The sequence below is a fragment of the Acartia tonsa genome, chromosome 1 (genome assembly GCF_053477335.1).
Source record: "Acartia tonsa isolate MP-2025a chromosome 1, ASM5347733v1, whole genome shotgun sequence".
In the NCBI taxonomy this organism is placed as follows: Eukaryota; Metazoa; Arthropoda; class Copepoda; order Calanoida; family Acartiidae; genus Acartia; species Acartia tonsa.
The window spans coordinates 59,009,468-59,031,392 of NC_137260.1; the positions used below are offsets into that span (position 1 = coordinate 59,009,468).

Sequence of the window (21,925 nt, forward strand, 5' to 3'; positions counted from 1 at the left end):
TCCTGTATCAAGCAGTTTTTCAACCAATTTACTTACAATTTTGCTTTGACTCTTATACATTTATATTCAGATTATTCAGTTCTGACACTTTACAAGTATTAGGTACGATTTAGAAAGCGTAGCAACTATAAGAATGTCCATACGGCCATTTAAAACATGTTTATTTTTTTTATTTTTTAACAACAAATTTCTATGTGATCTAATCATCCGATTGATCTGATTTTTGGTATGTTGATTCCCGGGACAACAAAGTATAATGTTATAAGCTAAGCAACTGTATAATCAAGTCCTAAAAATGTAAGTATGTCCATAAACATTATCCTGTATCAAGCAGTTTTTTAATCAATTTACTTACAATTTTGCTTTGACTCTTATACATTTATATTCAGATTATTCAGTTCTGACACTTTACAAGTATTAATGTCCGTTTGTCCTACCGTTTCAGTGCTTCGCTTTTATGGATGTTGTCATCACAGTTACAATAGCAATTCACGCGGGATAATTTTTAGTTGAAGCATCTCTATAATTAAGACTTAGAATGAAAATAAAATAAAATTTAAACCGGTTTGGATCCTTTGAAAAATCCTATAAAAGAGGGATTGTCATATTTAGGTCATGTTAAGTCGTGGGATGGTTTTAGGCTATTTTAGTTAGATTTAAGCCTCGGGTTGGTTATAGACCATGTTTCGACCCTCTTCTTACCCCTTTAAATACATAGCCCCAAGATGCTAGAGGTGCAGTCACAAGTAAGTAATAATGGAACACAAAAATCTATTGAGATTAATAATCTAATTTTAATTATTTTATGATTTTTAAAGCTGTCAATAAATAAGGCAGTTAAATTATTATTTCTAATGTTCTGAAAAGAATTACAGCGACCATAAATATAGAATAGTTGCTGTACTAAAAAATAAAACTCTTTTTTTGGGAGCATTGACTTTTATTATATTTTATCATATTTTTGTACAAAAACTATAAACAATTAACAGGAAATAAGCCACGCTTTTTACAGAATATAATTCTGAAAATTTAATTGCCTTTTGTCAAAGCTTATCAGTTTTTTTGGAGGATTTTTAATTTGGATTTAAGTAAAAGTTTTCTATTAAAGTACAATGCTTTTTTTTATTGCGAAGCTACTCAATGATGTCAACCTGCACGGTCGTCTGTAAGTTTGTTTTATCATATTACTAAAAACTCCTTGTTTGTCGACGCATTTTAAAATGATGAATTGTTACCGCATGGATATTATTGTACTTTCGTATTTTATTACAAAACATTTACTTTTCTAACAGTATTTTTTCATCATAAACCTACTAACATTAGAATTGCTGCGCTTCTTCAGACATCAATTGTGTTTGGTTGAAGCCATTTAAGGGATCTTTGGCTACATACAAATAAAAACACAAAACCTTTACTTCAAATACTTCAAATAAATTAAAATTTAAAAAAATGTTCAATAATATTTGCTCTGGAGCAAAAAGTTGAATTAAAACAGAATTAACCTTCCAATTTTGTGCAGCAAAAACTGGGCCTATATAACAATGCACTATGTGTGTATGTACGTAATGTAGAGAGGCCTACCTAGCCTAGGCCTAATATACATACATACATAGAGAACACAAGATATAAAAAGTTTTGTCCTAGAAACCTAAATGTAATTGTAGTATATCATGATCAATATTTCTAGCCATACATCCCAACACTTTTTACCCAAGTTCAGGATAACAAAGAATTATGAGAGGTTTAGCTTAAGAAAGTTTAAGTAGCGAAGCTCCACTACAATTAGGGAATATCTGTTCGTCCATTTCATTAACTGTTTATTTGTCACCCACTAAATAAGGAGGAAGAGGACACTAGGCTGATTATTACACTAGTCCCCAAAGTTTCAAAATGATGTTTTCTAATTTGTTGGCTTATCAACTTTGGGGACATTTGTTGAATTTTCCTTGGGTGGTTCAGTAAGTTGAGTGTTCAAACGTTTCAACCACCAATCGTAAACTAGAGATGAAGTAATTTTGTGTATTATCATTAGGGGGGGATTTATACAAATAATTGGCCATTGTCTTATCACTTTAGATCCTTGCCCACTAAAAGCATATAGTAAAGTATAATACACAAACGTAGAGTTTTTATAAAACCTTGAACAGTATTTTTTCCTCATAACTGGGTGATTCGATTACATCGGTGTGGCCTTGGAGGCTCCTGGTCCAGCAAAAAAGGTGTGAGTAATGAATTAGTGGTATTATATTCCTTCCAGGTTTTATATTATGTTGCAACGTTTTTTGCTCATTCCAACTTAATGTGCCATTATTTCCGCTAAAATATTATCAGCGCAAATTAATATTACATTAAAATTCTAGAAAGCATAAAGTTTTGTTATAAAATTGATGCTTTAAGCCAAATGTAAACAATTTTTATTTGGAAAATATTTAATATTTTAACATATTGATAGTTTGCAATTCTGATTATTAGCTAATTCAATGGCGATTAATAGGCCATTACACAGAAAAAATTACCAATGGCAGGCCAGTATACATTTTAATTGACCAGTATGACGTCATTTTTATAGTCACTGTAAAAAGCTTCTATTTATGTAATTATTTCGATATTTGCGCACTTTAATTTCACTTTGTATTGCCGAAAAGTTATCCTTATTTGTGCGATTTTTAAAACTATTTATTGTGCGGTATTGATAACCCACCCTCCAACTTTACCTAACCCAGCTCTCCTGTTCGTTCGTACAGCAGTTTTTGCGCCTTTTATAGCAGGCATAAATAATATATTATGTATATACACATAATATAATGTTATAAAAAATGGTCAGGGATTTGTATTCAAGAAATTTTTTTGTGATCTTATTATATAAGATAGTAGAAATGTTGTAATATCAGTCAAATACATCATATCCTATTATATAAGGCAATAAGGTTTGCTTTTTTTTGTCTGTAGCTTAAGATTTCGAAAACTACTGAACCGATTGAGTTCTCCATTTAAGGAAGTTTTTCATATGTCTTGGGTGGTTTCAGGCTAAATCATTTTGAGTTTAGTCTTAGGATGGTATTAAGCTATGTTTCTTCTCTTTTCTATCCCTTGGAATGCAGAGCATTTAGTTACTAGGAGCGCAGCCACTAGTATGTTATAAACATTGACCGGTTCATTATTGTTATCAATGAAAAAAAAACAGTATTTAAAGTAAAATTGGAGACAAAAAAAACTTTCTCTCAGTTGCTCTGTCCCTCGCTCTGAATAATAAATAATACTAACATTGGTAAGTAGGTGAAATAAAAAGTTTGATTACCCAGCTCATCACAGTTTATTATTATTCATCATAGTTTATTATGTTTATTCTATTTTATGCTTTTATGTAATTATTCCAACTCTTTTTGCTTTACCAAAAATGTGGTTATTTGTCGCAAACTTTCCTATACAGCTTTCCACTGATAATTAATTATATTATGGTGTTAATTTTATGATATTTATTTTAATATTTGTGGAAAATTGTCTGTTATACGATGCCGTACATGATTTTCAGTGTGGCTGATAACCGACTCTAATCAACCGGATATTAATCGGTTTCGAAGCCATAATGGAAAAAGCATTATTCATTTTATTTGGTAAACTAACTTTTCTTTACTGCTCATTGGACAGAATTATAAAATTTGGTGACATTTCATCTCTTCTACTTACTCTATAACTCCCGTTGTCCGTCGGTCACTTTATAACTCTAGGGTGTTTGTCTGTCTATGTTTGTAACAAAGGTTCTCGGTAACCGCTTGACTGATTGATTCTCCTTTACAGCGAAGCTTCTTATAGGTCCAAGGAAGATTTATAACTATTTTTGGGAACCTAGCAAAAGTGTCTGACTCTGATTATGACGTAAAAAAATTAGCCAATGAGAGGCCACTATAAATTTTACCATTGGTCAATTACAGTGTATGCTGACCTTTCATTGGCTAATTTTTTTTACGTCATAATCAGAGTCAGACACTTTTGCTAGGTTGGAGGGTTCACTTACCAACCCCGCCTGTAGGGTATATTTGCTAGTTAATAAATAAACTACCTAGCACATTATAGCTTTTCATTCATATTTATATTCTATAATTCTAAAATTTTAATATGAAGGATATTTTTTCTAGTTTTCTTTGATTATTAAAGTTTCTCTAGATATTATTTCTTTAAAAGACAAAATCAATAAAAATAACAATTTTATAGTATTATCAAAGTGCTTAGCTATTGTTAATCTGAAAAGGAAAACGCAAATGGGCAAAAAGCACAAAAAGCAGATTGAAATAGTTCTATTGTGTTTATTTAGAAATAGAAGGTCGAAACTCTAAATTAGTTAGTGGACCAAAGCATCCCCCCCTATTATCTTATCATATTTATCTTCAGCATGATCTTACTTTGTTTTTGAGAATGGACGGGGTGTAATGAGAAAATCTCCCCCCCCCCCCTAAAAAGGAAGTAAACATACGAAATTATAAGAATAAATCCTAAACTCTTTAAAACCAAACATTTTTTTTCGTTTTGTATCTTCCAACGCTAAAAAAGTTTGTCTGGTGGTCAATGTCATAATTCTTCAATTTTAAAATACTGGATTTTGCTCACTAGTGGGACAGGAAACCATTGTAAATAAGTGTTGATTTTACTCTTTTTATCCCAGGATAAGTGCTCAAACCTTGCACAATGTAAAAAGAGGTAGATCTGATTGGAGCTACCGCTACGTACACTTTTTATAATCAATTCTATATTCTGATCAATTTGCTAAACTAACAATCTTAATATTTTTTTATTGTAGCAATTTAAAACATATTTTAACAAGGATGACAACATCCATAAGTAGGGAAGCATAAAAATAATGAAAAATGACGGTTCCCCCAATTCGTGTCTTACAGACAGATGGACTGACATTTGGAGTTATAGTGTAGCTTGTCTACTAAAAACGCACAACTTGTTGCAACTTTGTAATTTTTAGTTTGAACATGCAATTTTATATCTATTGGAAGTTATATCTATTTGATTCCAAATTTCCGCTCCGAAGTAAAAGGCTATGAGTTACAAAGATTTTCTTGGATAGTTTAGCTTTGTACTTTGACTGTTTCTTAAATACATATTTGATATTTAGGTTATGTTTGATTTGTTTTAATTATGAATGTATTTATCCTTTTTATCTTGTCGTTTTTATAACCAAAAAAAGGTTCTAAAAATACACTTGATTGTCAAATGGTTTATATTAATGATTTTAATTACTGTATTATGTATCGCTATAATCTGGACTTTATATTTCTTATTGGTAGCAAAAAACTTAATGTTTTTCTTTTATTAGGATTGATCGTTATAGAATGAAAACAATAACAGATATATACCAGTATGACAACATCCGTAAAAGCAAAGCTCAAGAAAACAGATAACAGAGGATAAATTAATATTTTCTATTATAAGTAATATAGCTTTAATTTCAATGAACAGAGGTCAAAACAATGTAGACGCACAAACTACTAATCATTTGAAACATTTAAAAGATTATTCCTTATTTTTACATGAATCCTTATGTCAATACCACCAGTAGCAAATTTTGTAGCAATTTGTCAATTTAGAATTTACTTGACTTTAATCAAATTACACAGCCAGAAGTGTGTGTTTTTGTAATCAAACACAAAGGCATTACCAACCTCGACCAACCGACCGACCTATTCAAATTTATTTTTTGATATTAAATGAGTCATAGAACAGTAATAAAATAGTTTCCAAAAACTACAAATTGTATTTATGTAGATTTTTTGGTATTAAAATAAGCATATAATAAGTTTTTTTTTCAAAGTCTGAATGTATTTTAAATCCAACAATACATTTAAACATTTATAATTATACATTCTGTTTGAAGTCCAGTATAGTAAGGTTCATTTTTTGTGCATTCAAGCACACACATACACTCACACACACCCACACAAACACACACACCCATACCCACACACATAAACACACACACACTCACAAATAATCCTTTTGAAATTAATCTTTCTTTGTCCTAAGCTTTGTATTTGTACTTGAACTCATTCCATACAAAAAAAAGGTTTTTATTCAGGCACAGACCTTTTTAATAGCAGAGCTACTCTACAATTTAGTTACATCGTTGGTCGTTATATCAGAAAAGCTACAATTGTTTTTTAATTTTATAATTGGAAAATAAGTACATAACAAACATAAAAAGCCAAGCCATTCCACCAACCAATTATAAAGAAACCAAAAATAGTTTTTAAATTAAAGAAATTATATAAGGATGAATATAAAAGCAAAAAGCTAAAAGCTGTCAAGTACCCATCCCAGCTACTAATGATATTTTTTAAATGAAACCTGTGCCCTGGTCAGGGGAATTATCACAGAAAATTTGTAAATGCTTAAACTTACGGACACACTTAGTTATATGTGGCGAGTTGACTGCAAGTTTCAGATAAAAAGAAGAGTTTATGCCTAGGAAGGATGGACCTAAGCAGATTTTTAAAAAGTAAGTGTTTCGCTCTCATTAAGCACAACTGTCTTTGTTTAGTTCTAGACCCTTTGACATGATTCTGCCCAAAAGGATTTAAACTCTGTCTAGGATGTTACTTAGGGGTGCATATCATTATTACTTTTTGAAAAATTTAATAAAAACGTTATTGCTTTATAAATTTTAACTTACATTAGCCGTTCGTTGCATTACATCGATAAACGTACAATGGGGGGTTAACATATCCCAAAAGGGACAAACCGTCTAGGGGACAAACATATTCTTTGGTAGCAAAGTAGCTCTTAGACCTTGTTATCTTGTCGACATTTCGATAACTTTATTAAGAATCTGTATAAAAACGCGTGATTTGTTGACTTTAGAGGAAGGAAAGAACCATTGAATATAGTTTGTAAGGTTTCCTGAAATGGTAAAAAAAAGAAAAAAAATATTTATTTCTCGCCTCGTATTATAAACAGCTTTCCGCGGATATAAAATATACAATTATAAGATCAAAACCATTTTTTTAGTCCGAGATGCTAGACATAGTTTTTTCGTATGGATGAGAATCGGTTCCTATCCACCGGATTCGAATGGATTCGAGAAAGAAAGTTATGTTGTTTATATCCAACCATTAATAATTTTGTAAACTTCTTCATAATTGAGATACTTACATGATATTATATCCTTAATGTTTTTCAGTATATGGGTAAAAGAGTTAAGCAAAAAGCTAGTAGTGCATATCAGGGCTCGGCAGCCACAGATGCATCTTAGCCAAATTATGCTGTTCTAGTCATATAGAAATACCCAAGGATCTAAAGGGATAAAACAATGGACAATAAATTTATGTACATCCCCAATTATAATACACAAAATTAACCTTTCTGTATAAAAAAAATAAGTTTGAACATGCAATAATGAACCCACAAATTAGAATTTAAAGAAAGTCCCCAAAGTTGTTAAGCCAAAGAATAAGAAAACGTTTTAATAAAACTTTGGGGACCAGTGAATAGATAGACCATTGTCCCCTCTCTCTCACTTGGTTTTTACACAGCCCAAACTGCAGCTGCCAATAACACAGAGAGTTTACACGCGGTTAACGTATGAGCGGCTGGCAGACCCTGCCTTTTTTTTTGCGGTTACATGCAATGCAATCATTAATATCCTCTTCAAATACATTACAGTGCTCCACATTTTTTGCTGGACCCAACTAATTCAGAATCAGGGTTAGGTCACTTTTTATATACTGGTAGCTATATGTTTCTACTAGTGTTATCAAATACATATAGTTTCTTAGATTACCATTAAAAAATGGGATATAGTCCATTTCGTGGCAACGCCTCTTAAGGGGCGATTCATCGAATTTTTAAAATGGCTTTTGATAGGTTATTTTGGGTTAGGTGCTTGCCCCGCAGGGTAAGGCAATTGGCCCCGCAGGGCTAGAGCCTCCCGCAGGGGCTAGAAATAGGAGAAAAGCTACTGCGAAAATACGAAGAAACGCCCCTTAAGATGCGTTGCCACGAAAGGTACTATACCCGAAAAATGTTATTGGTGAAAAATTAATTTTTTTTTCATTGAAATATCCCTGCAGCCCTAGAATTATAAACAGTATATACTGGTTTATTATGCAAGTAAATATGAAGCAAAAAACAAACCAACAAATATAAGTTACTGCTTTGTTAGCAAAGCCTCTATATAATTATGTTATGAGTTTTTCTGTTATACACTGTCAAATATATCATCCGTATGTAAAAGAGGTTGCATGTTTGTCTGTACCGAAAGATTTCTTCTGACATATTAGGCTATGATTTACCTGGAAGCTTCTTGTATGTCGTTATATACTGTTTAGAGAATATTCGGATATAGTCCGTTTCGCGGCAACGCTCTTTAAGGGGTGATTCTTCGTATTTTCACAGTAGCTTTTCTCCTATTTCTAGCCCCAGCGGGGGGCTTTAACTCTGCGGGGCAATCACCCAACCTAATATAACCTAACCTAACCTAAAATAACCTATCAAAAGCCATTTTGAAAAGACGACGAATCGGGGCGTTGCCGCGAAAGGGACTATAACCGAAATTTCTTCCAAGTTTTCTTAAAACTCTTCCACCCCCACAAAAAAAGAAAAACAAGTGTGAGGGGATCCACCCGACCCGAGAATCTAGAGGTGAAGCCAATAAAGCTTTGTTGTCATTAAAAATAATCGTTCTTGTTGTTTTTTAATATACTAAATAAAAGATTATTTTTAAGCAGATATCTTTTTGCAATAAATCTTGAGGGTATTCAATTGCTGAATAAATCTGTAAGTTGAAAAGGGTAAATAAGGAAAGTTGTAGATTTTTTCTTCTCTTAAATCAAAAATCTTTGACATTGCATATTTTGAAGATGTATTGAGATAATTCGCAAATTCTACAATGGCGTACACTGGATTTTGCCCCCCCCCCCTCAAACCAAATAGAGGGGGTTGTGGGTAGTAAGTTAAATATGCCAGGGGGTGGATACATTCCTTTTCACCCCCCCCCCCTGCTGCACGCCTCTGCCTTAGAAATTAGAATAGTACTGTACAATAATACAACAAAATGTTTAGGTGGCTATTATTCATATATACTGAAAAATAGTGAAAATAAAAAAAAAACGGGAATAAAAAGCATTCAAATTAATTGTCAATGTTATAGATGCTTGAATATGCGCCACATAACAGCTGAAAATATCTCAAGTTTTTTAGGTGACTCTGTCATAAGGACAGACACCCCATCCCGATAGCTATTGTAAACTTTCCTTAGTTAAACATTATTACTGTCCTAAACTATCAATCTAACAGAACCAAATGTTTATATGGAATAAATATGGAGTGTTTGTGAGCTGATAAATATGTTTAGGTCTGTCATTTCATCAACTCCCGAGGGATAAATAAATTCTTTGGCAATATCCCTCAAATTGTTGGTGGAGCATTAAAGATCCCCCGCCCCTCACTTACTCTATTAATTTTTTTATAGGGCAATCTAGGAAATGTTAGGTTTAGAAATTACCAGCCTGGGTTAGTGCTCCCGTTGGGGTTGGAAATAAACTGTAAAAACATAAAAAAATTGGTGGAATGGGGGGCTCTATGATCCACTGTTAGATTCAAGGGATTATACCAATTTTATAAATATACTCTACTTTTATCATTGATTTACTCTCATACTCACGGAGGAGAAGTATCAATAAATTAGTAATTAATCCGCAACCCTTTATTCTTCCCAATATTTACAAGCTACAAAAGTCATAATTTCTACTCAGAAAAATATATTTTTGTTTCACTTGTCCTTTCCCTATGTCCCTGTATGTACCATAAGTGTAATTTTAATCTTTACTACACAGATAAGGCAACAGTTTATAAATTTATTTACTATTTACTTTTTTTTATAATCTGTTATATACATAAATATTGATAAAAATACATTAATTAATTTTATGCATTCAAACAGTTTCACAATTTTGTTCTTCCCTAAAAATTAGAGGATTTTTTAGACTAATTTAAAAAAAATTTTAACATAAATTTTTTATATGATTCTACATTAGAGTAAAAAACTAGAGGGATAAAGGGTTAAATAACTGTATCTCCCCATTGCAACCGTCTTGTGCAATCTTCCTATTGGGTCATTGAAAATCAACCAATGGTGTCGCTTATATTAACACAGCCAAGTAACAGAAAGTAATTTAGAAGCAGACGACAGAGGTCTTTGAAAAATGAAAGGAGATAGTTGTCCCTATATACATCTATACTAAAGATTTGTTGATTATACTTAAAGAGCCAATAAAGATTTAGTTTTTTACGTTTTTGTAGACAATTCATATAAAACCTGGTTAATAACTGGATTGATTCTGGTAGAAAAAAGTGTATTTTGTGCCGAAAAGGAAACCTGTACTTGTATTAAGTTTGCAAGTAGATTTTAAATTTTTTTTCCATTAAGATTTTAGAAACGCTATTTCTTTTTTCTCTGCTTTTCAGAGAAGCTTACCTTAAAGTATCATGAACTATAGTGGTAGAATCTCCCTGTGTGCTAGGTACTAATGATGGGAATACATTGTTGAAAAACCAAACATATTTTATCAATCCCACATAGCTGCAACATATCAGTAACTACAGCAAAAAATTAATTGCATTTTTCTAAATAAAATTATCATGGATCATGGAAAGAAAACGAAGTAGCGGGTTTCGTCGTATTTTCACAGTAGCTTTTGTTATTTTAGGTTAGTTTTAGCAAATTTTGATGATTGTCCCGCAGGGCTAGGACATTGGCCCCGCAGGGTAAGAGCCCCCCACAGGTGCTAGAAATAGGAGAAAAGCTACTGTGAAAATACGACAAAACCCGTTACTTCGTTTTCTTTCCATGCTCCATTATTTTTCCTATTGGCTGTCATGTACCAATAGGAAATAACTCTGTTTGAAAATCTGTGAAATTCTGTTTAAAATTTGTTGTATGGGTTCACTCATATCTTATAATGGACAACTTAAGTTTCTCATCTTGGAGCCCCTTATTTTTAACCGGGAGGTTTGGGGGAATGGGGGGGGGGGGGAGCTAAAACCTTGGCAAGCTCTGATCCTATTCTAACATTATAACTTAAAACACGCATAAAAAAAATCTTTCAAAAGGGTTATGAGAAAAACTGTCATTTTGTTGTTATAAGTTTTTTAGTTTCAAGTATTTTGATTACCTTTACAGTAGAGTCTACCAAGTCATCCATAACTATTTCTGCCTGGCTCAACATAAGAATCAGAAACATGCACGCACCCATCATATTGACACTCAGAATGCATAATACCAGCTAAAAAGTTAAAGATTTAAATGCTTTTGATATATAAATTGCCTTTAGGTCATTAATTTTGATAAAGATGTAAAATAGTTCAGAAAAAAAGGAAATTTTGTGTATATGTAGTGAAGTATTTGTCATTTTTAGATAATAAATAACTCCAATACAGTAAAACATCTTGTAAAATTACATCCAAGCTTTTTTTGTAGGGAGAAAATAAATAAATAAATATAATCATTAACTTAACGTACGGACATAACCAAAATACATAACAGCAACGATACTAAAAAATGGACAATTTGACTGTCAGACAGACTTACTAACATCTATTGAGGAGTAGCTTTACTACAAAAATAATTTTACCTTTGTTTTAAAAACTTGTTGATTAGAGAGAATATGAAGCCTGCGCCTCACATAAATATAAATACCACACAAGAACAATAATATTCCCAAGGTGGAGAGTGTACCCTCTACTATTCCTCCAGATATTAGGCTCTACAAAATTCATTTTCATTGTATTATATTATCGCCATTTTTCCGCAGATATTTAATTTAACAATCCGTAGAAAAATCTCTATAATACGATGCATTGCAATATTTTTCAATAAGGTTCCAAACTGCTTTTTATTCCAGCGGAAATGAATTGGATTCGGAGTCATGTTGGAATGGCTACTTATCGCATCGTATTATAGACAGCTTTCCGCGAAGTATGAAATAAAATAATAGGATGAATATAAGTTTTGTTGGCCCCAATACGATACATAATTTTTCATTATTGCTGAGACTGTGAACCAGTTCTAATCCAGTGGATATTAATCGGTATCGAAAGATGTCTATTTCTCTCTTTCTTTAAATGCTGAAAGCTTGTATATTGATTACAAATGATCGGATACTATCAAATTAGAAATTGTAACCTTTATACTGAAGCTTGATTCCCAAATAATTATCATAATCAACAGATACACTAAAGGCACACCAACTAAAAAAAGATGTATTACATCTATTAAAAAATAAGACAAATCAAAAAATTAAAAAATTAAGCTTTACAAAGTTTCTAAAATTCAGCCATGTGACGTCATAGAAATTAGGAATGAGAGGAGAAGTGGGAAAGAAAACCTATAAAAAAGAGATGGATAATCTCTCATTTTTATGATGTCTCTTGGCTGATTCTTTGACACTTTGCAAAGCTTAAAAAAATAGAAAAGACTCTATATGATATTTTTTATATATAAAACCTTTGAAAACTAGAATTAAATTTAAAATTTTCTTCCCATCTGTATTCTCTTGTGTATAGTTTTGTAAGTTGAGACTAAGATTTATTATTGTGAATAAATTCATATGTACAAATATATGTTTATACAGAGGTGGATTCTTAAAAAACTAAAATTAGTGAGGCTCGCTAAAAATTTTGTGAAAAAATCATCCAAAATCGCATAAAAAATCTACAAAAATTAAATAGAATCATAAAAGGGTTATTAACATAACATTTTGTTAAATTTTTGTAGATTTTTAATGCGATTTTGGAGGATTTTTCACAAAATTTTTTACCGAGCCTCACTAATTTTAGTGAGGACGTGACGTAAAGAATCCACCGCAGGTCAATATAAAAAAACAAGATTTTTAAAAGCTTTGAGCAATTACATAAAAGTGTAGAGGAGTTCCTATTTAAAAGGAATATCACAATTCCATTCAAAACTAAAGATTTCAATTATAGTTTAAGTTAATAAAAACATCAAAACAGTTAGCAGTGGGTTTTTGGTTTTGAGTTTTGTGTTGATTTTATTATATAATAGTGTGGTGGTTTACCCCCTACCCCCCACTCAAAAAAAAAGTTTTGAATTTTTCTGGTTTTCTTTCTTGCTTTACTAGTACCAAAGGTGTGAATGTGTATCACCCAACACAAATTTTTTAATGAAAAAAAGTAATTGTTTTTTTTTCTCGATACCATAGACCTTAGTGCTTCAATAAAAATTTTGTGACGATAATTACAGCCGTTTACGAGATCTTAGAGGACATAGAGACAAAAACACAAATTCTACTATTCTATGAATTTTACCTACTAATGCAGCAAACATAGACCAGAGATGTTTCTCTGTACATCAACAAACCATATTAGATATAATATCCTTTTGATAAAGTAACAGGATGTTTGTTTGTCTATTTGTACCGAAGGGTCTCCCTAAAACGCTGAACCGATCGGGTTCTCTTCAACATGGTAGCTTCTCATAGGTCCCGGAGAGGTTTATAACTATTTTGGGAGAGGGTACCACAATCTTCCCCAGATAATCGACAAAAATATATATAAAAAAACACCTCCCAGTGGACAATTTTGCATCTACCGGCAAGATTTTTTTGTTGTTGTAAATAGCTGATTTTAAAATAGATTGAAAAGAAACTATTTTACGTATCCCTAGAGGCCTCTAGGGGCGCATCCGCTAGTATTAGATATAATAATTGCAGCCAAAATAATAAAGTGTTTAATTAGGGAGAGTATTTTTTACTTATATGTCAAAATTTAATTTATAGGCAAAACTTCTCTATTATTTCAAATGTATGCTTAGCATTACGCTACTTTAAGTCAAGTATAAACGTAGTTTATAGACGTCCAAGTTTATTGACTTTAAAACAATTGGTATAATCATAGTAAGTTTCTTTAAATTTATGAATAGACATTAATTTGAAGTTTTATCCTATAAATTACAATAACCAGAAGTATGTTTTTGTAACAAAAGTTCTTGATAAACACTGGAATGATATGGTTTACTTTACAGTAATGTATTTATAGGTCATTGGAAGGTTTTTATCTTTTGTGTTGGAGAGTATATACACCCTCCCAAGAGAAAGCACTTTTGAAATAAGATATTAGGTCGAAATCCCACTCTTCCAATTCCCACACCTTTTAGTGCACCTATATGCCTCTAGAGGCGTAGACACTGGAAGAATAAATACTAGCTGCTGAAATACACTACTATCCACTCAAATTTTACTAAATAATAATATCCAAGTAAAATGATATCAAAATAATTTCCTCTTGTTTCATCTTAACCTGTCAAAAACTGAGCTCTGTAGTCTAGATTTCATTTAAGCAGGGCTCGGCAGCCGCATGTCAGCCTCAAATTTGAACCTGTTTGGATGCAAAACAATGTTTTGAAAAGATGGATTGCCATATTTGTGTAAGGTTAAGACTTCCTGCTGATTTTCAAAACTGCAAGAGGTTGAGTTCTCTAAGGCTTATAGGCGACTAAGGCGGGGCTGTCGAGCCCTGCTTTTAATGTTTAAATATTATTTCTGTTGTAAACTTAGGTGTGCAGTCAATTCCGCATATCATCACATGCTAAATAAATGCTATGGGCATTTGGGGATCGGACAATGGGTCCAAAATACATTTTCTTGACGGTCTTGGACTTTAGGTATTAGTATAAATGCAACTTTTCTTATTTTGACTAATTTCAAATACTTTGGGGACTAGCGCACATAATGCTGCTATAAGCTCTGCTAGGGGAGGACCAAACTCTAAGAAGATAAATGATTTTTTGAAATCAGATATAATTGTCAAAAACCATCACAGGACCTATGTGAACCTTACCTAAAATAGAGATCCCAATCTGTTTAGTAGTTATTGAGATCTTAAGCTTTGGACAAAAAAATACTCTATGTGAAGAATAAAAGTGTAAAAACTAGATATGTAAATGTTCCTGGAGGCAGAGTGGTGGACAAATCTATTAAACTTTCCAGAGCTAGGGCCACCAGACTCAAATCAAAAATGTTCTCTAAAATCAAATTAGAAGTCACGCCAGATCTCAAACATCGATAATGTTATCATTCTTATGTAAAAGTAAAAATAAGGCTGTCTGTCTCTATTTGCAGAGAGGGATCACGCTTACCGCTAAACTGATATGGTTCTCCTTTACAGTTAAGGTTCTATCTATATGTCTAAGGAAGGTTTATAACTATTGGTTTACTTTTTCGAACTAAAATTGAAACTATCAACCCCCTCTCCTCAAATGCATCTGGAGCATAGCCGGTTGTATGATACGATGTTTTGGTGAGGAAAGAAAAAACTTTAAAAAATTGTAAGCAGTATAGAATTTATCTGAAAACATAGCTTTAAATTGATCAAATTAACTGATATTGGTAGGAGAAATAGTTTTTCTTAATACGAAAAATTGTGCAATTTAAGGATTTTTAATTTTAAAATTGGAACAGTAAAATATCATAATGAAATAGCTCTCGACTTATGATGTAAAATATAATCATCCTTGTTAAAATAAAAGGTATGACTTTTGTTAGGAAGGAACCCGGACGCTGGCGCTACTATTTTAACAAGTAAAGGTAACAAAGAAATCAGAGAAAATAAAATAAACACACCAATACACACCAGGAAAATCTTACACACAGACAAATTTAGGATTTTGTGTATTTATATGTAGCGAAGATATTCTATAATAAAGGTATGTTCATCTGTCTGTAAGTCTATATAACATGCATTCAGTTAAGAATAAGCAATTTAAAATCACCCTTTCAAAAAATGTATTCGTATTTCTGTATAAAAACGTAAAATTTCAATTTAATATAAATTTAATTACCTGTTATTTTAACGCTACTTATGATTAAAATTCTCCTTTTTTACTTTTATACTGTTGTATTTACTATTTTTATTTGTGCTTTAAACAGATGAAAATTTTATAGATATGATAAAATTCTATATATAAATAAAAAGCTAATTAAAACAATGTAAATCAATTTTAATATCTTCTCTAGATCCAATAAAAATGCTTAATAGAAAAATTTTCTCAAAAAAATTAACTAGTGAAAAATAGAAAAGTGTAAGTTTGACTTTACAAAAACATTTAACTCAAAATATTACAAGAAGCTTAGAAAGCTTTTTAAAAATGACGTCAAACTGGCCTACCATTGGTCAATTAAAATGTATACTGGCCTGCTATTGTTAATTTAGTCTGTGTATTGGCCTATCATTGGTCATTTGTATTGTATAACGTTATTTTTTTATCCTTATAATAAAGTAACAGGATGTGTGTTTGTCTGTACCGAAGGATCTCGCTAACTGCTGAACCGATCGGGTTTTCCTTAACTGGGTAGCTTCTCATAGGTCCTGGGAGGGTTTATAATTATTTTGGGGGATGGTACCACCACCTCTGAATAGAAATCACCCCTAGAAAAAAATTACCCCTCCCCCCCACAAATTTTTAATATAAGTCTAAAAAATAAGTCTTGGGATGTAACCCTCCTCAAGTGCCCCTAGAGGCCTCTAGGGGCGTAACGCTAGTAGGCTCTATAAAAAGCTTCATTGCTCAGTGACACAGTGATAGGTAAATGGTTATAAATTCTAATGTAAACTTACCCAGAGGGCCAACAAAATACAACAGAAATCTGATTTTTGTGCTGTCGCTCATAGTCCTAATAAAAAAATAACGTCGATAATTTATCTGAAATTTTCATTATTATTTATGAAAATTTTATTTATACAATCCTTAAGTGTGTGTAGCCATTGTTTCTTAGTGTTTGGACCTAAGTAGTCATGGAGTGCCAAAGTGCCACTAGAGGCCTCTAGTAATTTTAAATAGCAATTAGCTTTTTAATTACACATTAACTTTATTACGTAGCATGTAATATTTAAAAGGATAAGTGTATATAAAGATTTTATTGCTTTTAGCGATCATAAAGTGCATAAAGTAAATCACAAGTGAATTTTTAAAAATTATATGCTGTGTCATGTAATAAAAAAAGATGTACAATTCATAAAAGCGACATAGGAAATAAGGAAATTTAATACTTTCTACATAAATTACAAACTTAAATTATAATAAAATTCAAATTATTGTATTTTTATATTTTATAGGTAGCAATTTCGTTTCTTTTCAAACAATAGGTATGTTTTTTTTTAAATATTAAATCCGTCTTTTAAATTTGAAGTTAAACCATTCATTATTCTATCACATTAAAATACTTTTTTATGTACTTTTTGGCTAATTTTTTCCTTTTACATGTATTTGACTAAACTATGAACACTAGTGGTCAGCAGCTGACCTCTAGGGCGATGGAGGTTAAATTTCTTATTTTCCAAAAATAATGTTTTGGAGATCATTTATTTCTACCCAATATTATGTTTCTATATTATCAATGCATAAACCCCTTCAAGAATATTTAATTCAACAGAATCAAACTTTAAAAATGAGAGAAAAGTATAAATAAGTATTTTTTTTATTGATTTTGTGGTATCTGTGCATGTAAAAGGTAACACCAGAATTTACCTTTTTTGTCAATTATCCTTGAAATATGGAGATATCTAAAAACTGATTGGTTGGGCTTGTAAAGAAACTAATTGAGTATCTTAGGTTTAAAAAGGTCTTTTTTGTAAGCATTTTTGACTGAGTTTTGGCCAAATAATGATGAAACATATAATAAGGTAACAGTCTTCAGACCGATTTGACCGATTATTTTAGGAGAGCTTACCTCAGCCCTCCCGTGAGAAATCACCTCTAGAAAAAAACTGATCCCCCCTACCCCCACAACAAAAAAAGGATCTATTCTTTAGCTACCTATTCATTTTATAACTAAAAATTTTCGGTGGGGGTTCAATCTTTAGCCCCTACTCCCTTAAATCACCGTACCATGCACTAAATTCAGTCAACCACTTAGAAGCTAGTAATATAAAAAAGTAAGAAGGTTAAATTAAGTATTAACAAATTAAACATTTTTAACAAAAAATAACAGTAAAGTAAATTTAAGTATTTAAGGCTTACTTAAGAAGGATTTTTGTTAGATAGCTTATAATTTTAAAAATTCAGTATTTCAGTTTCTGACACTATGAATAAACATGCAAGTTGGACGTACAGACATACACTAGTTAAAGAGTAGCTGTCTTACGAAGAAAAGTAATGTAGACATTTGATTAATATAATTGCATTCACTAAATTGTTTTAGTTTTTGTGAAAACAAATTAATTTGTAAAAAGAAGCAAATGTGTTCTTTGCATTTAGTTTTGATGGTTTTAATTTATTTGGACCATAAAAAACATGTCAAATTTTTACTAATACACATGTTTTTATATCTGTTTACATTTCATTACTCAGTTTTGATAGCGAACCTACTCTAATAATTGGTGTGTTAGTCTGTATTTAACTTGAAAGGTAATATAAGGTACAATCCTATTATATAAAGTAGTAAGCTTTTTTTTGTCTGTAGCAAAGGATCTCGCTAAACACTGAACCAAAATGATTCTCCTTTGCAATGCAACTTTTAATAGATCCAGGAAAGGTTTTTAACTACTTTTTGGGGGGAGGGTAAATTTACCCTTCCAATAAAAGATGATCCCTCTTCAAAATTTAAAAAAATTCTTTTAAAGATTTGGATCTGCTGCAGTTCACGGTAAATATTGCTGGTTACGAATATTGCCAAAAATCTATGCATTTTAAAGGCTGCTAACTGCCAAACGGCTAAACGTACAGATCATACAAGCACACCATTTTAAGCGTTTTAAAAAGGCCTACAAATAATCTGGAATAGCCAAGATCCAATGATGCACAAAGAAAGCTTCACTGAAGAAAAAACGCGTTTCTGCACTGCGGGATAATTATGCATTATTGATTTATGGCTATTCAAGATTATTTGTAGGCCTTCTTATGCCGCTTAAAACAGTGTGCGGGCATGATCTGTAAGTTCAGCCGTTTAGCAGCTAGCAGCCTTTAAAATTCATAGATTTTTGGCAATATTCGTTACCAGCAATATTTTACCGTGAACTGCAGTATATCCAAAGATTTAAATTTAAAATGGAGGAAGGGGGGCTCGACCTTTTCCCCTCTCACCTTAATTTCCTCTAGAGTCTTTTAGGGGGCGTAGTCTTTACTGTATCTTATCAACCATATGCTGGTTTAAGTTAAAAATTAAGTAGAATGGGAAATGAAATGGAAGATTTAATATTCCTTTTACTTATTTTTCTTCCAAGTTAGATTATTTTATATAAATTTAATGCTTCAAATTATCATGTCGTTTTTGTCCTTGTTGAAAAAAACTAAAGAAGTACCTGAAAATATTTGCCTCCAAGAAGTCATAGAATCTGATGGTTATAAACACAAATATCAGGATATAGAGAAACAACAAGCGGCAGTAAAAACCAGATCTTAAAATAAATAAAATAATTAAAAAATTAACCAAACATATAAAAAAAATCCATGAAAGTTATTAATAAAATTTGTAATAGGGAATTTGGCTTTTTTAGAGGTGTAAAAAAAGTTAGGCAGAAAATCTCAATTTCTTATATAAATAACAAGGATGACAACATCCATAAAAGCGAAGCTTTGAAACGGTGTGACAGACGAACATTAACTCTAATAGAGTGTCAAAACCGAATATACACAATTTAAATATGATTATACAAGTTTTGACAAAATTATACGTAAATTTGTTGCAAATTCGTTACGTACGGACCTATCCTAATTATAGAAAAGCTTCGCTTTTAAAAATGATAAGCTTACAATGTTCGTTTACTCCATAAATCTGGTAAAATTTCTCTGATTATAATAAACAATGTCACTCCTTCTATGGCTGAACAAAACCTAAATATAAAAACCTAATTTTAAGAAGTAAGGTAAGAAAGTCGCTAAAAAAATCAGCATGTGACGTCATAAAAATGAAGGATTATCCATATCTTTTTTATTGGTTTTCTTTCCCACTTCTCCTCTCATCATCCCTCATTTTATGACGTCAGAATTTTTTTTGAGAGACTTTCTTCACTCACTAACAAGGAATGGAAACATAATGAAGGACGAGACTCAGTAGATCAGAAGGGCGTACAATCAAATATCAATCTGTAGAGAGTTAGCACTTTATTCTTATTTATTGATATGCTTAGATTATTATTTTATGCCTCTTTATCCTTGGAATCACAATTTTATTTGATAAAGTAATAAATAATTTTAATAAAGATTTGATCAACATACTAAAAAAAAGCTTTTACGGTAATGATTATATAGTTATAGTTTTGTTGAGAAGGCTATGGTTAAAAAAAGAAAAATCATTTAGCTTAAGAAGCTAAATTTGTATATTAAGCTTTGAAATACTTTATTATCATTTTATATCATCATAGAAAATTTACCTAAGGAAAAGAGTGTCTGATACACTTATACCTAGAATATAAAAATTTAAAATTAATTCATCCAGCAAATTGAAAATTAAAGTTATTTAATAATCTTTTAAGAAAGCTAATGTAGCAGGACAAAGTGTCTCAAAAATCAGCCATGTGACGTCATAAAAATGAGGGATTATCCATATCTTTTTTAGGGTTTTCTTTCCCATTTCTCCTCTCATCTTCCTCATTTTTATGACGTCACATGGCTGATTTGTGAAACACTTTTTCCCGCTACAAGCTAATAGAAAAAACTATTTATAGCCTTTCCAGAATATCTGGTTTTGGTCCACTTTAAGTTTTTGGTAAATTGCCTAACCTTCTTGTACAGGCTGGATGGTGACAGGATCCAGGTAATCAGGATCTGAGTCATAGTCAGGTAGCTGCGCGTAGTGGGGCAACACAGATAAATTCACTGGCAACGGAACATGCGCGTGGTCCATGGATAAATCAACTGGTATCAGATGATTTTCTGTTGTTGCTGATGTGGTTTCAACATGCAAAGGGTAGCTGGTGTAATCAAAGAAAAAGGGAACATGTGTGTTTTGCATTTTATTGACTTTCTACAAAAAAATATAGTCAATTTTGGAGAAACAAGGACGATTGCCATAAGTAAAAGCATAGTATAATAGAGAGAGAGAGAGAGCGTGATATAAAGAGGGATAGCTTAATAAAAGAATAAATGAAGAATAACAATAAATGGAACAGTAAAAACAGTGACGTCATAAAAATAAGTTTAAAAAGGAAGGATGAGAGGAGAAGTGGGAAAGAATACCCTTGAAAAAGGACGAAGACCAAACTGCATTACTTTTGCACCACTTTTGACGTCATATTCTCCATCTCTTTTTAGGGGTTTTCTTTCCCACTTCTCCTCTTATCTTCCTCATTTTATGACGTCACAGGAATCAAAAGTGACACAAAAGTAATGCAGTTTGGTCTTCGTCTTAAAAAAGAGATGGACAATACACATATTTTTATGACGTCACAAATGACACTTTCCGTTGTCCCGCAATTAACGTTAAGTGAGGCTAAATGTACTAACGCCCAAAAGTACAAAATAATGAAAATTTGTCAACTATAGAACAATTCGAATCACTTAAAGTCTGTTATTTAAAAAGAACTAAAATATGGGTAAAACAATCTATATTAAAATCATTTATGCATTTGTCGCGTGTATGTGTAACATTATATGAACAGACCAACATGTATGGCATATAGATGGACTTCAAATACTGATAAGTACATCTTTTGATATTATTTTTATTTTACTTGATAAAATTAATCTAGTATTGACAGATTAACTAACTTTTAAATCACGTTTTTGCTTTAATTTGTTTAAACAAATGTACAAGAAAATGAACTGAACTGTAATGAATCACCAAAGAAAAAAAAAACTTTGAATTATAAACAATTGGTAACATTTTGTAATTCGAGACAAATTTTATTACATTTCCATAGATTAATTTGCTCTAGATTATTTCATAGATAAATTTAAATAGCAGAATTCAAC

The 21,925-nt window shown here is 31.5% G+C and overlaps 2 protein-coding genes across 2 annotated transcripts; both read right to left on the bottom strand.

The window, feature by feature from the left end:
- Window positions 1-9,847: 9,847 nt before the first annotated feature.
- On the bottom strand, window positions 9,848-13,453 carry LOC145314288 (uncharacterized). Its single transcript, XM_080154178.1, has 6 exons — window positions 13,327-13,453; window positions 12,185-12,249; window positions 11,634-11,765; window positions 11,175-11,285; window positions 10,478-10,599; window positions 9,848-9,963 (listed from the first exon to the last, which is right to left on the bottom strand). Exons 1-6 carry the CDS (start codon window positions 13,343-13,345, stop codon window positions 9,936-9,938), a joined length of 477 nt encoding a protein of 158 aa, XP_080010304.1. The 5' UTR covers window positions 13,346-13,453; the 3' UTR covers window positions 9,848-9,935.
- Window positions 13,454-14,853: 1,400 nt separating this feature from the next.
- Window positions 14,854-20,974, bottom strand: LOC145314372 (uncharacterized). Its single transcript, XM_080154289.1, has 6 exons — window positions 20,735-20,974; window positions 20,386-20,416; window positions 19,766-19,846; window positions 19,315-19,410; window positions 16,633-16,688; window positions 14,854-15,040 (listed from the first exon to the last, which is right to left on the bottom strand). Exons 1-6 carry the CDS (start codon window positions 20,964-20,966, stop codon window positions 14,922-14,924), a joined length of 615 nt encoding a protein of 204 aa, XP_080010415.1. The 5' UTR covers window positions 20,967-20,974; the 3' UTR covers window positions 14,854-14,921.
- Between the last annotated feature and the right edge of the window lie 951 nt (window positions 20,975-21,925).

What these genes read in the sequence shown, in the direction of transcription:
- LOC145314372 (XM_080154289.1), bottom strand. Translation starts at nt 20,966, where the DNA reads ATGCAAAACACACATGTTCCCTTTTTCTTTGATTACACCAGCTACCCT. An exon ending in CATCCAGCCTGTACAAGAAG is followed by an intron (nt 20,417 to 20,734) that starts GTTAGGCAATTT and finishes TTTATATTCTAG; the next exon opens with GTATAAGTGTATCAGACACT. An exon ending in TTATGGAGTAAACGAACATT is followed by an intron (nt 19,411 to 19,765) that starts GTAAGCTTATCA and finishes ATTTATTTTAAG; the next exon opens with ATCTGGTTTTTACTGCCGCT.
- LOC145314288 (XM_080154178.1), bottom strand. An exon ending in TGGTAGACTCTACTGTAAAG is followed by an intron (nt 10,600 to 11,174) that starts GTAATCAAAATA and finishes TTTTTGCTGTAG; the next exon opens with TTACTGATATGTTGCAGCTA. An exon ending in ATAGTTCATGATACTTTAAG is followed by an intron (nt 9,964 to 10,477) that starts GTAAGCTTCTCT and finishes TCTAATTTTTAG; the next exon opens with GGAAGAACAAAATTGTGAAA.